Genomic DNA, 21,576 nt, shown 5'->3' on the forward strand with positions numbered 1-21,576 from the left:
ATAAATGGAGATGCTGGTGGTTGAAGCAATGGTTTGAGGCGCTGTGTAGAAAGGCCATGTCAGAGCCAAGGACTTAACGCACAGCATTTAAAACTTGCTCTGGGTTTTGCCATTGGATCATCTTTCCTGTCTAGGCTTTAACACACAAAGCTTGTGGCACAAAGGTCATCGTCACTCTATTTCAATCTCTCTCCTTCCCATATTCTCTTTCCAGTAGATGGGATGGAGAAGACTATGGAAGTACAGACCTGAACTCCATTGTCCTCCATCAGATGTCTCCTTTAAGAAGTACACAACCAAATGTGCCAGGTCTTTAATTTGAGGGCTAAAGTCACTGCCTTTAAACACAGGACATCTTTTTGCAATAGTTAAGACACTGAAGTTAAAAAGGGTTTGGGGGAGGCAGGTTGTTTTTTTAAAGCAGAATATAACATTTCAGCCCACTTTCATATTTTGGAGCCTACTGCTGTTAGCTTCTCAGCAATGTGCATGGTCCACTATGAACAGATTGCAGGACTAATACCCAAATTTTGGGTATACATGGCAATTTCACTTTCAAGCCTCTCCATATACCCACTATATGTCTCCAACACCCTGAAGGGAGGGGACACCCCTCTTCATCAGTTTCTTTAGGCCTCAAAGAGTGATCCTTCTGGAGAGGAAGGACTCCTTCACTTCCTCCACCAGTAATGTACCAGGGGAGCTGAGCTGTGAAAATTTTTACCTGGAGTGGTGAGTGAAGCCTCCACCACCACCACTCTGGAGAAGAGGACTTCTTTTTTGCACCACAAAGGCAGATGATTAATGATATGGCTGTGCAGGAGACCTGATAGCCTGAACTTCGCTGTGGATGGTTTTATTTCCATATGGATAATGGTTGCTCCCAACTCAGCTGTTGTCCCTGCAGCTGTAGCTTTGGCTATGCTGGATGGGGTGCCAGCAGCTCTAAGAGGGCTTCAACAGCAAAGCAGAGGCAAATTTAAATCCTAAAGCTGATGTGTCATGGGTGGGCATTTACATTTATTACCAGGGTTACCTTTGAGGGAGAGGAAAATTCTACTTGCCTTTCCAAAATGGCAAAAACCGGCAGCAGAAGTCACCCTGCAGCTCCCAGGGCACCTCCCTTTCTTTGCCATGGCATTTGTCGGCAGGAGACCAGACTTCAGCTGACTCCGCCATGACAAATGTCTGCTGGCTCTCCCCAACATTAACAGATTATTCACTCTTGGGGGTCTGTGTCTGTGGTAGAATACAAATGCCCCTAACCCCTCCCTCCTTCAGTATGGAAGGAGTAGGCACATCTCTCTCTCTCTCTCTGCTACTTGAAGCTAACAGCTTCTTTTGTTTGGCCCAGAGCACTCTGGCCAGGGCCATTAGGAGAAGGGATTGCCAAGGCGCCAGTGAGCCGCTGGTCACCTGCGGCCAGTGTGGGGGATGTTTGGAGGCTTCAGGGGCACCCCACACACGGTGTGGGGGTGTAGAGAAGCTTCTAGAATGCCTACAGTCAGGTCTGATCAGCCTGTAAAAAACGGGACTCTCGTCGAGACTCTGCCCATTGTCGCGGGTCTCTCGGAGCACGAGCAGGATGCTGCGGCCGAGAGCCCCCCTCCCCGGGATGGAGATTCTGCTTGCCTTGTCGCCACATGTGTGAGTAAAACTTCTCACAGGATTGCAAGTATATTTATACATTTCATGCACATTTGCACGTGTAACTTCCCGTGCTTAATATAAGCATGTGTAAAATTAATCCTCGCATAATCGCGAGTGTATTTATCCTTTCCGTGCACATATGCACGAGTAACTTTCCATGTTTAATACAAGCACGAGTAACTTTCCGTGTTTAATACAAGCATGAGTAACTTTCCGTGCACATTTGCACGCGTACTTTAAATTATTTCCTCGCACAATCGCGAGTGTATTTTCCTCCCGTGCTTCCACATAAGCACGTGTAGTATTTCGTGCACATTCGCACGTGTAAGTAAATTAACCCTCGCAGGATTGCGAGTGTATTATAAATTTACCCTCGCGGAATTGCGAGTGTACACTTTCCATACCTGTATCTCTTTAAGAATAATCCTGCACCGTGTTCAGGCAAGTGTCTACTCCTCTGGGACTCAGGGGCGGCTCCGGCATTGTTTTGGGTGAAGTCATGTGCATGCACACTGTGGACCACCTGTTGTACTAGTTGCTGCCCCTTAATAATTTTCCTCAACTGATATCCGAACATATATTTAAGTCACTTTTGGAGTGCTAAAACCCTGTTTCTCACCGGTTTAATAAAAGTTGTTTTGGACTCTGTTGTCCCTTAAACTAATCTCGGGGTGTGTCCGTGACCGTGTCAGTCTGATGTCAGAGCCTTGATTCTTTCTAAACCACTTTGCTGGCATGCATGGGATTAAGCACCCTGCACTCCCACGACCTTAGCAGAAACAAGGTTACTGCCTTGCACAAAGACAGGCTTTGCCTAAACAACAGACATCTCTAGTCGAAGACATACCTCTCTAAAGGTCTCATCCCACAAGGCCAGCAGCAAGAACCAGCTTGCAAATGATGCAGAGGTTATATGCTCTTCCTAGGACAGATACCTCTGGCTGAAATCTATTTATTTCAGGGCTATGATGAATAAATTATCCCGCTATTGACATGCACGCAGCATAGCCTCTTTTTCTCTGAAAAACTGTGCTACCTTAACTCTGTATATTCTTACATGGCAACAACCATTTCCTAACCTTCCCAAGCAGAGTCAGGTTGGAATTTAAACTCAGGTTTAAAACAGCAGTGAAGAGGACACAGAGCACCTGGACCTCCATGAATTACACACTTTAGCACTTCTTTGCAGGTTTCATGCACCTTAATGTTGCAAAGTAGTGTGGTACTTGCATGGACTTCTTTATTTTTGCAACCTTTCCCTTGTGGAAGTATCGCCAGGAGAAAGCACCATTCCATCAGTCTAACCCCATCCACGCTAGGAATTGTGCTGATGTCACTTTTTGTTGATGTTGCTACTGAAGTTAAATCAGACTGCTATTAAATGTGTCTAGAATAGAGATGGAGGCTGATCTGATGCAGTGATGAGCACAAGAAACCCCAGGGCACCACTTCAATTAAGATAATACTATTTGTTGGTCATCCTGAAACAGGTTATGCCAAGAATTGTTTTAGACATAGCGAGGCCATGCTGGGCTAGGTGTAAGACACCCTCCTCTTTAGGGTTTTTTTTCAGCTTTATTTCCTATAATCTATGACAGCCACAACAGCCAGATTGCAACCAGCAGCACAGAGGGATGCATACTGGCAGCAGGTGGGGGAACGGAAAACAAAACCTGCCACTCTCTGGCCATGGCTCATGGTGGGGGTCTGAAAAAGCTGCTTTCTCACTTGCTGACAGGTGTTTGCTTTGAGGTAGTGCCCTGGGCAGGTAACACAACCTCCCTCCTCCTACTGACATTTCGCAACACAGAAGCTGAGACAACAACCTAAGCCCCAATCAGGTACTAAGATGCTGTAAAACACGACAGCCTGCTTGATAAGCCAAGAGTCGCTTCTTCAAGCACTCGAGAAGGTCAGCTATCTGTCAGCTCTAGCACATGAACTAGGATTTGAAAAGCTGGCCCTAAAGTCCAGTAAGTCCCAGCCTGGAAAATAAGATGGGTTTCTACATCACTAGAGCAGACACAAAGTCAGGGCAGCTTCTCTGTGAAACCACCTGGGGTTCCTGCAACAAGATATTTTTTTTTCCCTCCAATGAAGCACAGTCTCTCAAAATGAACATCAAAGGGAAGGTTCTTGTCTTCAGTAAAAAGGTTTGTTGTTTTTGTTTGTTTGTGTTTTTCTTTTTTTTTTTTTTGTTTCAAAGATCGCATCATCGCCTTTATTAAAATAACACAGAGCTGCTGTCTTTTGACACTCGGACTTCCATCACGTCAGCAAAGTGCCAAAAACCAACTTGAAGGAAACATGCAATGCAGGTGTGACAGTCTGAGTGCTCAGAGAAGGAACAACACCAAGCCAATCCACTTTAGAAAAATCAGATCAAGGACTTTTCAACATTTACTTTAGCTAGAAAAAATCCATAACCATCTGAACGGCACGACTGTGATCCCAGAATAAGATCTGTGAAACGTCATGTCTGAGCTGCACCCAGCTGTGGCAGCAGGAATCTCCAGGCAGCTTCCATGCTCCTGACACAAGAGCACAGGGTTTCATATCCAGCAGAAGGATACAACCTAATTTTATTATTTTTAAAGCACTTTTTTTATGCCTCTCAGGGTCTTTGCTCTTAATGCACAGACCGTCCTGACTGGACTTGCACTGGTGCAAGGCTGCAGGGTGTTAGGCTGAATGGGACTGAAAACAAAGCCACTCACCAGGGTCACCAGACTGCTCCTTCCCTGCCTGGGGCCAAGCACTGCTTCTCCATTTGCTGAGAGAGGGGACGACCTTTTCCCTTCCCCACGCACAAGGCACATCCGTGCCAAAGAGTCATCAGCGATTTATGGGCTGCTATAAATAACATCATTTATTCCATTGCAAGAGCTCTGTGATTTTCTGATCCAAACACCCTCAAAACCTGCTTGCCAGTCTAGTGCCTCGCCATCCAGCAGACCTGAGCAATGTCAGTTGCAGCACGCTTAACACACCCACTAATTATCAGGGTAAATCCAAAAGACAGACAGCAATCACTACCGCTCCAAACCTCCCTCACCCTTGATCCTGTCTGTCCCCACCGGCTAACCCACAGAAGCCAAGGTGTGCTAAAAACACTCACTGTTACCCATCCCAGATGTCCTACAGAACCTGAAGGAATTCCTTGCCCTCTGCTGGAATTTGCTCTTTTACCCACAAGGCCACTAACCTCCCTTTTTGCCCATGGAGCAGCATCAATTAACAAAATAGAATCACCCTGAAAACACGAAAACAGAAGGATTACAAAACCCAAGCCCATCTCTACTCCATCCCTGATATAAGGAAGATTTGTTTGTTTCTTTGTTTTAATAAGTGACAAGACTATACCTGGTCTTTGGCTGGGTGAACCTGATATCACTCTGGATGGCTTGGCAAAGGCAAAGCTCTGCTCCATGTCCCCCCTGTGGCTATGCAGTTATCCTCTGCACAACCTTTTAACCAAGCTCAACTTTCTCCCAAGGACTCTCAGCAGGAGCTAGAAGAAATACAGCTGAACACCCCACCCCTCCTGTCAAACAAGAAGACTGCAGAGGCCAAGGTGACAAGCAGAGCAAATCAGGTATGATGCTCCTCTTACCCAGCAAGGGCCCTGTCATTAGGCTCAAGGGTTTTTTGTTTCAAGAGATTTATAATACGAACAAACTACAAATACCATTTGTTAAAAACAACTCAGTTTTACAGTGGCATTTGGTGTAGAGTTTATTTTGAACACCAAAGCCCAGACACAAGGTTGGTGTCCCCACCTAAGGGGCTTCTCACAGACACAGCTATCAGCAAAACAGAGAATCTAGGTGACATCCTAGACAAATAATTGTCCCTTCAGGAAGAATTATGAGGAATATCAGCTGGTTTGCATCAGTCACATCTCCCATGCCATTCCCAAGTGGTGGAGAGACAGAAGTGACCTGTGGCACTCCCTGTTCTCACAGCACAGACCCAGCTGGCCACACAAACATCTCTGCTGTGCTCCTGCTTACACAGGGAAGCAGAAGTGCAAATGCACCAGCAGCATTTAGGAAACCATTTTAAAATTATGCTAGTCAGAATAGGACTTTTCTCTCAACTGGTAACCCAACAACTTCAAGGAAAGATTTAAAATATTAAAGGCTAACAGGTAGAACTAGGCGATATTTTCCAGTGACATCTGGTTTCTCTATGTCCTGGTTTTGTTAAAAACAAGTTTCTCTTTTAGTGAATTTGTCTGTCAGCTAAAGCTTTCATATTAGCTGCACTTTCCTGGATAACCAGATACATGTTTTGGTAAACATAGCAATGGAACACGAGGTTACTGATAAGCATGGATGGACATCTCGCAAGAGGGGCAATGAGAAACAGGTGACCAAGAAACTGATGAACTGAGTATAACATCCCATTCATGTGACTACTTCATCCAAAAGTGGGAGATCAAGAGGATCTCGTCCCTTTTGCTTATGATCGACATCAGGGGAGGACCTTGTGAGTCGTCCCTGCAAACTAGTGACAGACTGAATCCAGCTCCGCTTGGCTGCAGAATCCAGTCCAGGACTTTGGGTGCCAGCCCTGCCATTGCTGGGACTTTCAAGGTTGGTTTTGTATATTTTGTATTATTTTCTCTATTCTTATTAGTACCATTAGTAAACATTTTTAACTTTTCCAACTCTCTTCTCTCTGTCCTTCTTTCCCTCCCGAACACCTGTCCTTAGTATGAAGAGGGAAGAGGGAAGGGCTGAAGCGGGAAGAGGGGGGTAGAGGGGGTTAACAATACCTCTGACATGATTTTATTGTCACCCTGCAATCAAAGCCCTCAACACTCTATCAACTTTTCAAAACAGCCTGACTCACTGGAAGGATGCACCATTCCCATCTTTCTGGACACATGCTCTTTCTCTTCCTCCTTACCTTGTCACTGTTTCTGTATTTGCCCCATTTCTTCAGCATCTTTAGCCACTTATCCACACGTTCAATTTCCTGCTGTTTTTGCTGGTGCAGGTGGGAAGAAGACAAGATGAATTTAAGAAAAAAAGCCCCAGAAGATACCTCCTCAAAACACAAAATTTCATTCCCCTTAGGTTTAATCTATGCAAAGACCTTGCATCGAGGATGGGAAGAGCCCACAGGTGCTTGCAGGAACTGCTACCTTCAACTCATGGCAATTAGAGCAGCAATGGTAAAAATGATGAGGCACACAGGCATATCACAGCGACAGCATTTCCAAGAGGAGTATTCCTTGACAACAAAAATCTTTGCAGGCTCACCTAACCTCAAGTCGTATCATTGTATCAGATCGGCAGAAACAAGATGATATTTAGTTCCACATCTATCAGGGTCCTAACAGAGGACATGCTCCCAGTTCAGGGGAGATGAGGATGGAGATGACAGTTACCTACAACCTCCACCGCCTTCCCTACATGTGCAATATTCTTTTCAAGCCACAGATGCTGAGCACCGTGCCAAAGCAGAGGGAAAAGCCCAAAATTGCTTTAAAAGACGCAATTTCAGTGCAGCAGAGGACATGCCTGACCCAGCAAAATAAAAGCTCCAACAGCCAGGCATTGTGCAGAGTTCCCACCTCTGCACAAGCAGCAGTGACCAATTGGCACTGGCTGCCTGCTTTGCTCTTGCTTGCACATTCTTTTACTTAAAAACCGTCCCCTCCCCAGCCAGTGTGATAAGGGTCCGATGCCCATGATGATGAAGCTACAAACTCTCACCTTCTCTTCCAAGGCTGTTCGGGTCGGCAGCTCCTGCTCGCTGGAAAAGCAAGGGGTCACCAGTTACTCTCTGGGCAAGAAAGGGTGCAGAGGACTGTAGGGTGCTGAAGCTTGTGGAACACCTCAAGCACCTGAGAAGATACAGCTTGTGCACTTTATGCCTTTCCTACAGCTGTCCTCGATGAGGCTGACACAGAAGAAACACCAGCCAGATCTCCACCACGCTACAGGAGGTGCTGCGGGGTAATCAAGTACTGGACATTGCTGAAAACCGTGGGCATAAAGCTCCTCTTCAATACACATACGATCAGCAATTATAAGAGGGGGTGTGGGAGACTTCTAGACAGCAATTGCTTCAAACTCCTCTCCTGCACACAAAACACCTAATATTATAACTTTTGGTTTGGATAAGGAATAAAACCAGTTCTTTTAAGCATTCTACCCAGGCACAAGGTGTGCATCTAATTCATCTGCACCTCACTTAGGATGGGCATTTCCTAAGGGAACATACATTGTCTCATTTCTTCCTACACCTCCACGAATCATCAGGCACAAATGCAAGAGCCTCTCCCCCTGTGACACATCACAGGCCTCCACGCAGCACAGAAGCACCAGAATGCACCTTCTTACAACAGGTTTGTGATGGGAAACCATTTCTGAGCCTTGCCTTGCAGCAGATTCAAAGCACCGGTGTTCAAACAAGTGTGGTTGAGGAAGGAGGCATATCTAGTCTTTCCTCCTGCATTTGAGATTGATCAAGTCAAGCCATGGAATTGCTTATAGGAAAGATGCTGGATCTGCCATGCTTGGTGCTGATGGATGGCTTGCACAGAAACATGGGTCAGAGAAAGCAGGAGAGGACAAGAGTACTTACTGCAGGAATCCAAACCGGTCTGTAACTTTATACAGCGTGAAATCGGCATCTTCCCACGGGTCAATCTGAGCTCCTTCCTGTCTGCCCTGAAAGCAGAAAGGACACCTGTGAGCCAGCCACAGCAACAGGAATACCCCAATGCCCACATCCCACCCCCAGTGCCCGCATCCATCCCTCCCCGCATGCTAGAAGGTAAAGAGCCAGGAGACTAAAACTTGCTCTAAGAAGACAAATATAATGCAAGCAAGAAAAAAATGCACAAGTTCAGTATATCCAGTGTTCCTGGTATGCCTCTGCTACAGACTGGGAAGGGTTGTACATCAGAGAAACAAGGGTTGTTGCGCATAAGCCATCCTGGTATTAAGGGAGCACTGTAGATCAGGACCTTTCGGTATCTTGTGCTGAGCATACACACAGGATCTGCAAGTAAAACTCTCGGGATGTGGCAAGAGAGGATGTGCAGGCAGAAGCAGGTAGGAAGAGCTGACACAAAGCCTGATAGCATGAGGGTTACTGGGACATTGCCTGCAGGGGGTCGAAAAGTTCTTATTCAACACATTCCTAATCAATTAAATAGCTTCAGCCTTCGTCAGCATGTCAGGGAGAAGCACAAGGTTGGTACCTTCTCATACTTGGCAACAATCTCTGCTTTTTCCTGGGCTATTAAAGACTCTATATCTTTCTTCATGTCAGAAGCTGTAAGAAAAAAAAAATGAAGGAAGGAAAAAGACATAAGTTAATGTGTACTCAGCACAGGAAATACTTTAGAAAAGTACTAAAAGAAAAAAAAAAACGTTTGCTGACAATTTTAGCTTCCAGTTGCATCCCATAGCTAAAATTAGGCTGAGGTTTAAAAGCCCGTGTACAAAGAGTGCACAGAGCTTGCCTATACACAGCAAGACTGCCAGCTCCCTGCTCTCTGCGTAAGGACACAACTGAATTTGAGCAAGAGGGAGTCTTGTCTGTTGGAAGACAATGTGCCGTGCCTCTGTTCTTAAGCACACATGAGCCTGTATGAAAGACATCGTGCTTTTAAATCGAGATATGCAAACCAGCCACAGAGCCTTTGCATTGCACAGGTCGTGTGCCAGCTGAGTGTTGCACAGCATAGTCTTTGTAGGGATGACAGCAAACCACCACACTCTTGCCCTCTGCAATGGATGTGAAGCCATGAGATGCTCTGTAGGGGGGACATCTGAAGGCAGATTTATGATCAAAGGAGAAAGTAAAAGGAGTTTTTGCCTACTGAAGTGTGCACACAACCAGCAAACAAGTGGCCTCTAGATGATTATCTTCTGTACACACCCCCAGAAGAAAAATAACACAGCAGCAACATGACCACAGAGTCTCCACCTACCCCGAGATGGACCAGTCTTGGTCCAAACAAGACTCAGTCTAGTTCCCCAAGGTCTGTGTATGTATGAGCAGGGTACCCACATGTATGTACGAGTAAGGTACCCATATCAAATGCAACATCAGGGTTGTCTTGTACAAGCTCAAAGGAGCATCCTCCCTGCCAAGCCATTACTAGTTTCTTGCTGTTCACCAAAAGAAAAGGTTGATATAACACACTGAGGTGAAAATTCAGGCAGGCAAAATCCCCAGGAAACCACAGTCACATACTTGAAAGCCTCCCACAAGAAATCACAAAATTTTGAAAAGCCTTTTGAATATAAAAAAGAGCAGGTTGACTCCTGTATCGCATCTGAAGTTTGAAAGTAAATCCTGCATTGCTGTGTTCTGGTCCTTTCCCAAAGCATTGGTGACCACCTCCTTGGAGACAAGAGGAACATTGCTATCCACAGATAAAACACTATGCAAGAGCTGCTCAAGAACAAGTTTATCCCAAGCTGCCACTGCAGTTCTCTAATGGATACCAGGAGCCATCCTGACCCCTCCCTTCCAGAGGAACCTGAAGGGTTCTTGCTGTAGGATATACTACCCCTGCTTCTGGCTGAAGTTGCGTCAGCGACTACGGAGCCAGCTGTGGCAGCACTTGGCACCGGATGAGCCAGAGCAGCCAAAGGTGTTGCACTTGGGATGGGGGTGGAAAAAAGAGCAATAGGGAAAAAAAACGGGGGAAGGAGGGAAAAAAAACCATAAAATAACACAATGGGGGAGATATGGTGAGCAAAAGCAGTCTCCAAGGCTCAGCACACTTCTCTGCACCTTCAGATGTCCATAGACGATTATTTGTCACATCTTACCAACTCCTTAATGCAACCTGCTCATTGCCACCATGTCTTTCAAGCAGATATGGAGATGGTCAGGAGATCCATCTTTCTCTAACTCTCCTTTTTGAAAGCAGCCATCACTCCCGGTTCCCAGCAGTGTGATAGAAATATTGAACCACATGCAATAATCAGGGCTACCAGGGCAGCTCTCCTGCAATACACTATCAGTCAACAGCACAGGCATTTCACTGCTTTACACTCTTCTATACAGACACTGGAAAAAAAGCAAACTCTTCAAATTCACAGCAAGAACAGGTGTATCTTCCCCAGCTATGGACTCCACAATCAAAACAGAGCAAGTATAAAAATAGTTAAGTATATTTTGTTCTCTTATTTTTGCAAGTTGCAGCTCTTGCTTAAAATGTTCCCATGAATTTTGCTCAATGCATGCCAATTGCCAACTTATTTTTCAAAGTAGCAATGTCTGAGTAACTGTCTCATGGTGTCATTTAATATATCTGCACCTTCTTCTTGCATCTTTCTTCTGCAAAGTTTAACTCAAAGGCAGATTCACTCCCCCACTTATGACATTGATTTTTGCTTGTTATGGGGCCGAAGAATTCAAATGAGATCCCTTACGTGCTGCTAAAATAAAAATATCTTGCAAACTGGAGGGAAAAAATCAGCTATATGTCAAATTAAACGGGCAGTTTTTCAAGACATTTATGAAGTGGAAGTTATTCTGACCATCTCAGACCACACTCTGAACAGAATAACCAGAGGAAGAGTGACTTGCTAACATGGGAGGGTTTACACAGCAGAAGACAGCAGCAAGACCACATACGTATTTGGCATTCTCCTCTGCAAAAATCTCTCTGCAGCCAGAAACATCAGACTGGTGCAAAGGAGCCAGTTTTGCATCTCATGCCTGGAATATGCACCTTTGTCTTCTCTTTCTACTATAACGGCAAAGAAGTCCAAATTTAGGAGGAAATTTTAAAGCAGAGAAAATGGTTGATGGCAGTGGGAAGGACAGAGGTGGCAAGTAGCTGCACTGGCCTCGGTGTCTGACTGCACTACTGCTGCTTTTAGGAGTACAAAAGGCAATGCTGAGCTCAACTAGGTGGTTTTCGAATTACTCTGAAGAGGCAACAGAATATAGCTTGGGTCTGTAACAGTCTATCTTGAATATAGATATTCAATATGGATATTATTATTTAATTCTGCACATACTTGAACTCAAGAGTAGTTTGACACCATAAAGTTATAGCATTTGCTTGAGGGAAATGATACCTTATGTATATGAAAACTACTGAGACAGTTACTTTCTGAAGAGTTTGATGAAACTCATCATTCTGCCTTGATATAAATAGTCTACCTGTAAACAGGCACAGCCTGAACCTGCTATGCTTCTCCATATACCTGACTGAAGACTTCTTTTATTAATACATCACTCAAGTGACTTTTTCTAGTCTGCCACCCAATTTTCTCCTGCGAGCTCTGTCTTTTCCCAGCAAACAGGGTTTTTCTCCAATGACAAACCTACAAGATGAAGGAGCTATGAACAGGAATGGTAAGAAAATGTGAACATGACAAATTTACTAGGATGTAGGCAACAGAAAGCCCCAAGCCATTCAAACTTAGATGCAACTGGGAAACAAAGTTACCAACTGGTTTCTTATAAAAATAATTAGTTGAAAAACCCCACAATCTGTCACTTCACACTAAAACTTGCAGTTTCCAGTTTACAATTTAAGGAAGTAAAAATTAATCCCAGCAATAGTAAGCCTAAAGCTGCTTAATGAAAATGCACGTTACTGCCTATCTGCTTTGAACACTATCTAGCCATTAGCAAACCTGAAATAAAATATCCAAATTTTGGCTGAGAACAACTTTCCTGAAATTAATTCATCAACTAGGATCTCAAGTATTGGCAGTGGAAAGAAAGCACCTGCATGAAAAATCCAAGACTTGGTACAAAACTTGTTATCCATAAATCTGATTTCTTGTTATAGCCCTTCCCCAAAAGCCCCATATTTTTCCAAGCTCCCACTGCTCTGCGTGGGGTGGTACCTGCCAGGACCAGCCTAGCTGGGAACATGGGGCCCTTGGTCACCAGTCACCGAATTTGCGTGTTTCAACCCTGCATGCTGCCCAAAGAGGAACTGAGACAATGCCTCCTGCCTGTAGACGCTTTAGTAATCACACTGCCTGGTTCGCTCCCTCTGTGGCAGTACCTGCAGAAGACACAGATGCTGCCACCTCTTTCCAAAGAGGTCACTTGCCAAGGCCACATCGGCAGTCCTCTTCTCACCACCAAGTCCTCCTCTCCCCACTGCTCAATTTAAAGGAAATAATGTCAAACATCATTTAAACTCCACTAGGACACAAGACCTGTACAAAGAATTTAATCTACCAAAAATGCAAATGGATGTGGTCTAAGGACTGGAGTTGAGACAAAGACTCAGCTGATAGACCCTATAGAGGGTTGCAGGTGGTTGCACATCAGCACGTTTTGAGATGTCCTCCCAGAAATTCACTGCAACTCTGATTCCAGATCTGAGTCCTCTGAGCCATCCTTGCAAAGCAATTTCACTGTTGGGACCTTGTCTAGAAACCAGTTTCCCAGTTGTGATGATGCTATCAAGCAATCAATCTGAGTCAAAGTTGCTGGATTTTTGGTCTCTTCAAGCCCTTTCTGCCTCCTTACAAGGAAAGTACAAAAGTTTTATATGCTTTTATACTGGTTTTACACAGATTTTATACTGTCAGGCTGCACCAGCATCAGGCTGTATTGCTCAGCTTCACCATTTTGCTGCAAGGTGAACTGTAGATACAGTGTCATTAGGCAGAAGGGCTTCAAAAATGAAAATAGCAGTAGATTCTCCTCTTTTTAGGAAGTACAGCATAGCATCATGTTCTTAAAATTGGGGTAGATTTGTCGATATTCTGGAACTCAACTTTTAAATATTTTATACTGTAGAAAAGAATCTACTCAAGCCACTTGAGATTACAGACTATATGTTTTGGGGTTTTCTGTGTTCCTGTTGCATCCACCTGCTAGAGCAAATTAAAGGCAAACATGATTACACAGAATCACACAGAACAGTTGGTGCTGGAAGGGACCTCCAAAGATCATCTAGTCCAATCCACCTGCCAAAGTAGGTTCATCTAGAGTAGACTGCACAGGAATATGTCCAGGTAGGATTTGAATGTCTCCAGAGAAGGAGACTCCACAACCTCTCAGAGCCTGTTCCAGTGCTGTCCCTAAACTCTTTTTAGTGTGCCCAATGACAAGATGATGCAGGCATATAGCCAAATACAGCTAAGTTACAAAATCTTAACAGTTACCTCCCCCAAGCACAGTCATCTCAGTCGCCTGCATCTCTCCTCAGCATGCTCCATCTCAAGAGCAAAACTTGTAAAATTTGCATTTTTGTTTCAGTAACCTCTCACAGCATTGTATGTGTCTCCTGTCCAGCTGCACCCAGGCCAACGGAAACAGATATGATTTTTTTTTTTTTCTTTTTCTGCATGCTATTGCAAGCAGCAGACCATTGAAAAAGGAGAAATTAATTTAGGCAAAGGCGTGTTGGAGTCCTGAATATGCCCAATTAACTACTAATAGAGACTGCTGCTATGAGAAATGATTAAAAAAAAGGCAAATTTTGACACACCATACTTAAACACCATGCTGGCCTGTGTTAGACTGAAACTACTGCTGTGGAATAAAGTTAAAAAGGTACATACATACTACAACCACATCCACCACTGCTGAAACTCAACAAATTGCTGTTCCTGTTTCAAGTTCTATTTTAAAAGTAAATTTTAACACAGCATTTTATATCTTTAGCTGTCTATGGTATAAGCCTGCAATTTTTCCTTCACAGGAACAAGCTTAAAGGAAATGCTTATCTATACAATTGGAAATGTTTATACATCATCTGCTAAGAGGTGAGACCCTCGCACAACACACACCTGCAGTCTGCACCACTTTCCAGCAAAGTACTGCTCTCTTTTGTAAAGCTACTACTAGTTTTAACAGTGATTCATGTGCTTGCATGCCATGGAATAAAACCAGCCACATGAAGTGGTGCAACAATTTGCTTACAAAGCAGCTAAATGAAACAGGGATCTCGACATTCTTTGAGCCATGCAGGCTACCAGCTTGCAGCAAACTCCCCATCCTGGTTGCCTGGTATAATTTGGGGGACACAGCTGTTTCAGCTGTTGGGAGTGAGGGGAACTGTCCAGAGAGGCTCTTCTCCCATGCACTTAAAGCCTTTCAAAAGCAAAGCTACTGGGTTACACCACTGCACATACCCACCAGGCACAGATTTGGGTCTGCATCGCCATGGCCCAAGGAAACCTCAAAACCTCCCAAGATATCCAGGAGGAGCTGTGGGCTTGTTGCAGGCAGGTGCTAGTTCACAGGGCTACGTGCTCGGGAGGCGATGAGCCACAGGAGGAAGTGAAGGCCACCTGCTGCTGGCTGTAGGCAGACCTTCTGCTTCAAGAGACCTGGCTTGCCACACGGAAGTCAAACTGCTCCTGACATCCTGCTACAAGACCAACCACCATCCCCACCTCCAGCATCACAGCTGCCACAGTATTTTTTTACCAGAAATGCAAATTTCAATCCCAAAATGGACAACACACTCCATGTGTTTGCATCAAGGACTTCTGCTGAGCCTCCTCTGCAGCTCCTCTCCCATTAACAAACACAAACTGCAAATATCCTGGCCAGGCACCAGCTTCTAAATAACATGTCGCCAGATCACACATCACCAACCTTAGCCCAAACCTGGTACTCACTTACAACCCTGCTACTGAAAAGGAAATCAGACTTGCACTCACGAAGTGAGTTGTGACTTCAGGAATGAAATTACTATCAAGCAGGATGAATCAAGATACAGGGGAAGTTGTTTGTGTGTTTATTTCCTTGAATACAACAAAAACTCAAGAGCACACAAGCAAGCTTTTATTGTTTCTTAAAGCATAAGTAGCACTAAACCAGCTTAACTGCAAGAAGGTTTATGTTTTAACTGTCTCAGGGTCTTTGAAAATCAGTGCCCTTACGTCACTTTGTATGAGTCACAGATGTGTTACATAAAATTCAAACAAACTCCTATCCCAGTAAACTTGTATTGTATCCAAAACTGTGCTGGATGCTGCACTGGATAAAAACATACTCACCTCCCTTAGCAGAGGCACTAGGAACACCCAAGTGAGAACCTCCACTGCAACTCTCTTTGAAGCCACAGGCAACATCCCAAGAAGCCAGAGCATCCAGCATCATTGTAGATGAGATCCTACTCATTTATTAGCACATGTACCCACAGTACATGACAACTCTTGCGGTGACTCTCACCTGCTCTGAAGACAGTCTGTGAGTTCGGAGAAGGGAGTGTGGAAATGCAACCTGGCTTCAAGGAACACGCCCTTACCTGAGTCTGCTATCAGGTGCCGAGATGCATCAGTTCAGCTGGAGTTGTCCTCTCCCCTATGGGCATCTACCTGGCAGGAGCTGGTTGTCTCTGCTGCAGGGTGGTGAGGACACCCAGTTGCTGCAGCCCACTGGTCAGATGTCCTTTGGCCTCACTTGCACTGTCCCAGCTCAGTAAGGCAGCCCTCTCCTCAGCTCCTCTGGCACCTGAGAGCTCACTACGAGTGGGTGGGAGAAGCAGCAAGGCAGAAGGCAATCTGCATGTGGGATCACTCTTCCCCAGTGCTCACTGTAAAGGAAATAAGAAGGTGGTAAGTTTTCCAGTCCTGGCATGGCAGAGGCACTGTCCTTTACCAGTTCAGTGGGTCTTTGCACACAGAAGAAAGGTAGGTGTCATTGGAAGAGGTAGCAAGGCAGCCTCTCAGCCTGCTGGGGAAGGAACAGGCTGTCACAGGAGAGTACCCAAAAGCATACAGTAAACTATGCCCATCTGCACTGCAAAAAGACCCTTGGATTTTGTTGATTCATGGGTTTTTCAGAATGAGTTTCCTCCCCACCCAGCTCGCAGCATCAGGCCAGCCCAGTATGGACTTGCACTAACACAGAGGACTTGTTATAGGGATTTTCTTTGGCGCTGGGTAGAAATTTTACAACTGTCTAACCAGACATGTCAGGTACTGGAAACACAGCCTGCATGCCTCCAGCTGTACAACATCATCTTTCTGGGGTGTTTATCCAGGGATGCTCAGCTCAGACACAAATCAGCAACTGGTGTGCAGCAGGGGGTTGTGTTTTAGCCCATTTTCTGGCCTGGTTGAGTGCTGGGGGATGGAGTGGCTTCTAATGGAGATCTCAGAGCCCATCACACCTTTGTACCAGTAGACAGATGCTACCAGCATCTCAGCAGGCAGAATATGCCCCCTGCCAAAGCCAAAGGCATTACTCCCCACTTCAGCCAAGCTAAGAGTATGCTGCTGTGAAGAAGGAAAGCAATGCGTGATCCAGGCCATTCATTCCTTCAGGAACAAGCTGGGGGAAAAGGCAGAAGGAGCATATGGGACTTCAGTCAGGTTAAGACCAGTAACACAATATCACCAACTCACACAGCGGGAGAGACAGCATCAGCAGCGCCACCTGAGCCACCTTCCAGTACTTGCAGTTCCTGCCAGATACATCTAAACAGCTAACACAGTTCAAAGAACATCAGAGCCCAACATATAGCTATCATTTTTTTAAAACAAGTTCTTAATTCTCACCTTAAGCAACCCAGAGAAGCAATGCACTGGTTTCACAAGAGTGAAATTGAGATGTCACCCCAAAATGCAACCTTTCTGTTAGAAGCCAGCAACTTCTGGTAAGGGTAAGAGTGCATCAATGCCTGGGAGAGGAAGCATGGCTCACTTTTGTCATGAGCAGCCACTTTAATAACACCACCTCTTCTCCAATCCCCTTCACAATCACCTGTCAATTAACTTTTCCCCACATTCCTGGGCTGTCTTGTGCTGAATTTCCCTGCTGTCACCCCGCCAGCACCTGGGCGCAATGACTCAGAGACCCTGAAGTGCAGAAGACTTCACACGCATTCAGAGGTGGCCATCTTTATCATCAAATAACCTACACCACAGATTACATTAGATATACATTATCATTGACTAGTTTATAATGTGGCTTACACACATTACAATGCAGGTTACACATATTTCCCTCTGTTCTCCCAGTTTGCACCAAGCTTTTAAAGCACAATGGCAAGCTGTGGTCACAACAATAGTAATATTTGACACTAGACAATGGCAATATCGTGAAACCCAAATACATGGGCCAAGTCTTTCAGTTACAGAAATAACTCAAAAACTATGTAAGGCTGCTATTTACCTGCCATCAACCCTCTTAACACTACCAGCATGCACAGCAGTGCTGCCAGTCAATAAAACCTCAACCCTCTTCTCACCACCCTTCCTGTACTCACAGCACTTAAGTCTTGCTCCCATTTTCATACATTTTTTTGCACTGTGCTTTGGGGCTCAGGTTAAGGTCATCTGCCCACTGATGGAGATGGGAGGAGAGAAGCAAGATGGGTGATATTGGCTCTACTCACTGCTTATGCTCAGTAAGCCTGGCCTTGGTGCTCCTGCGAAGCTCAGCTATTGCAATGTTAGAAGATGTGGCTTTAGATATAAGCTAAACCCTTCTGAGACGAACAGCAAGCCTGCAAGCAATTCTTCAACAGCTTCTACTTACAGACCTCACGGGGAATAAAAGAGAATTCAAACATTTTTTTAAAGCTCTTTTTGACAGTAACTCATCTTCTCAAGACATCAATAGAAAAAAAAAAAAAACAAACTAAAACCAGCACAAAAATCCCAAAATGCCTGATTTTTTACAGCATCATTATTTAAATAATTTCTCTTTAAAAAAAAAAAAAAAAAAAGAGATAAAAAACTGAAGAATGCAAAAGTTCATGTGCTGCTTTGGGAATTGAAGACTAATTTGCTCTCTGCTTCTCCTCTTCCTCCATTTCAGTGCTTATAAAAAGACCAAAAAATCCATGGAGAGGAATGGAAAAGCCCTTTTTTCAGGTGATACACTGACATTGAAAGGAATTAAATAAACATGGAGCTTAGGAGCAGGCTTCTTCCATTTGTTTAAGACTAGAAGAGCAGTTTACATGTCTTTAACCATAAACTAAAGGAATCCCATGTGGACATTCATTCCTCTCAAAATATTTTATTTTATTCTTTTCAGTCTATGTAGCAACACCATACGATGTGCTACTCTTCCCTTTTACCATCCCCATGGTCACTCTTGCCTCAAGCTGTACATGGCAATTTTGGGTAAGCTTTAGCTTTTATTGCATTCTTTTCTGCTATTTAAAACTTTTCCTGCTTTTCGGCTTGGCGGCCACTGCCAGCTAGAGACAACCCACACGTAATGTGCCTGAAGCAGCAGGGTGAGGACACGTGTTGTGGCTGATACCTGAGATGTCACCCTGTGCATTGTGGAGCTAGTCATGGTCACTAGACAAAACCAAAGGAACAAGGATGCAAAAATAAGCCATTGTGCTGCCAGCAGCCTGTGTTCTCCTTGGCACAGAGAGGCAGCATCGTTTTAAAAACACAAACCAGGAAATAACAAATGTACCATTATATATAAAGTCACTGGGACAGACAATGAAATAAATTAGTAGGAAGTTAAAAATCCACTAACAACAAAACGCAGCTTGTTCATTAAAAACTCGCCCAAAATAATCATTGAAGTGAATGAGTTACAAGATATAAATACAGAAGTTGAGTCAAAGTGAAACCTATGCTGACTGTGTGGGTCTTGCACCACTTGCAGCCCATGGCTGTACCCAGTTTTTAGGAGGGGAGGCAGTTCGAGCCATTAGCCTGACCCTGACCAATTCCTTAGGAAAAAATATATTTTAAATGAGGTTCTCTGGGTACCACCCTCATTTCTTCAACCACTTTAATGAATTTAATCAGCTCACACTGCCTTCAAATATAGAACCCCATGCAGTAAATTATTAGGTTGGTGCAAAAGGAATTGCAGTTTCTGCATTGTTGGAATTTGTCAGATTTTAAATTTTTTAAATAAATGTGGTTAGGTTATACATCAACTTAATGCACTTTTCTCGCTTTATTTTCTTTTTGCTACTGACTTATTACTTCCTGTTTATTTTACATTTATTTTAGACTATGGAAATGATGTTAAGACAAAAAGCAAATTCAAGCATTTTTCTTATTTGAGTTCAAAATGAGTTTTTAAGTAGCAGAGACAACTCGCAATATCAACAATGCATTTGGCCCAAGAACTGCTGATGAATGTACAGTCAGTGGTGGTTCAAGACATTTCATAAAGGAGATGAGAGCCTTGAAGATGGGGAGTGTAGTGGCAGCCGTCAGAAGTTCACAGTGACCAATTGAGAGCAATCATCACAGCTGATCCTCTTACAGCTACACAAGAAGTTGCCAAAGAACTCAACATCAACCATTCTACAGTTGTCTGGCAATTGAAGTAAATTGGAAAGGTGAAAAAGCTTGATAAGTGGGTGCCTCACAAGCTGACTGAAAATTAAAAAAAAAAAAAAGTCATTTTGAAGTGTTGTCTTCTTCTACAGAACAACAATGAACATTTCTCAAATGGATTGTATATGACAACCGGTGATGAGCAGCTCAGTGGTAGGACCGAGAAGAATCTCCAAAGCACTTCACAAAACCAAACTTGCACCAAAAAAAGGTCATGGTCACTCTTTGGTGGTCTGCTGCTGGTCTGATCCACTCTAGCTTTCTGAATCCTGGAGAAACCATTACATCTGAGAAGTCTGCTGAGCAAATTGATGAGATAGAGCAAAAACTGCAATGCCTGCAGCCAGCACTGGTCAACAGAAAGGACCCAATTCTTCTCCACAACAACAACCACCACATGTCGCACAGCCAACAATTCCAAAGTTGCACGAATTGTGCTACGAAGTTTTGCCTCATATGCCATATTCACCTGACCTCTTGCCAACCTACTACCACTTCTTCAAGCATCTCGACAACTTTTTTGTAGAGAGAACACTTCCACGACCAGAAGGATGCAGAAAATGCTTTCCAAGACTTCATCGAATCCCAAAGCATGGATTTTTACACTACAGGAATAAACAAACTTATTTCTTGTTGGCAAAAATTTGTGGATTGTAATGGTTCCTATTTTGACTAATAAAGATGTGTTTGAGGCGAGTTATAATGATTTAAAATTCGCAGTGCAAAACTGCAATTGCTTTTTCACTAACTTAATATTTGTATTTGGCAGCCTCTGCAGAGGATACTCCCAGACCATTTTGCTGGCAGAACCTTAGATTTGCATTACCTTTAAACAGCATCTCCAGACACTAAAGAGTGAGCTGTTGTTAGCTTATTTTCTTCTACCAAAAGCCCATGCAAGCATGTCCAGTAATAGAAAGCTTCAGGGAAACAAGTATTTGATCTGACACTGGGAAGTACTGAGAAAATGTCTCCCAAAGCTCTTTTACAACCTTGAACCATATGCAGAACAGCATTAGGGTACATAAAACTTTCAAGGAGTATGAAAACAATCTTTTTTTATCAACAAGCAAAAAAGAAGCTGAAGGTTATGTTGTAATTAACTCTTAAAAATTCTCCAACTGAACAGCTGCAGGAATTTTTGCTATTTTTTTTTGTGCAAAAGCAACATTTTATATCAACAAGAAAATTTAATGGTTCTGTTCCCTTTAAGGAAATCGTTCACACAAGAAGTCCACCCCTCTTCCCTTTGTGGAAGACATGTTTAAAAAAATGCAACCAGAGGTGAAGAATTAAGGCAGAGGTAATGCTTCAGCTTACGAAACAACAGTGGTCATGTAGGACACCCTGTTAAGAGCAGCTCACCAGCTTAGGAGTCAATATAAAAGTAACTCAAGGGTTCCTAGTTTGTTTGGTTTCCCCCCCCCCCGCCCCCCTCTGTTTTGTTGTTGTTGTTCTTGTTTTTAAATAGTGTTGAAACATTTGTGTCATATGGTCAGGGCTCCAAAATACATCTTACAATTCACAAATGTATTTGGCTGTTATCACTTTACCATGGTCAACGTAAAACTAAACCTGGCACTAAAAATGGGTCCATGGAAGCTGCTGGGGTTGAAAGACACACACACAACTTTCCAGCCAGGGAAAATGCAGTGGTACTGACATTTTGGAGTATACCATA

The 21,576-nt window shown here is 44.0% G+C and overlaps 1 protein-coding gene across 7 annotated transcripts in view; it reads right to left on the reverse strand.

The window, feature by feature from the left end:
• LOC136101693 (uncharacterized) overlaps positions 1-21,576 on the reverse strand; it is a 94,211-nt gene that overhangs the window by 34,731 nt on the left and 37,904 nt on the right. For 5 of the 7 annotated variants that reach the window (XR_010651367.2, XM_071809059.1, XM_065838018.2 and 2 more), the window contains 5 exons: positions 15,872-16,159; positions 8,873-8,946; positions 8,251-8,336; positions 7,377-7,416; positions 6,565-6,645 (listed from right to left, as the gene is read on the reverse strand). Coding sequence is in view for 6 of the 7 variants with exons in the window: in XM_071809059.1 (XP_071665160.1) it covers positions 6,565-6,645; positions 7,377-7,416; positions 8,251-8,336; positions 8,873-8,938 (273 nt within the window). In the remaining variant the exon portion in view is untranslated. The remainder of the gene's footprint in view (positions 1-6,564; positions 6,646-7,376; positions 7,417-8,250; positions 8,337-8,872; positions 8,947-15,871; positions 16,160-21,576) is intronic. The other 2 variants (XM_071809060.1, XM_071809057.1) reach the window with 2 other exon arrangements.

Source organism: Patagioenas fasciata, chromosome 5, assembly GCF_037038585.1.
Source record: "Patagioenas fasciata isolate bPatFas1 chromosome 5, bPatFas1.hap1, whole genome shotgun sequence".
Taxonomy (NCBI): domain Eukaryota; kingdom Metazoa; phylum Chordata; class Aves; order Columbiformes; family Columbidae; genus Patagioenas; species Patagioenas fasciata.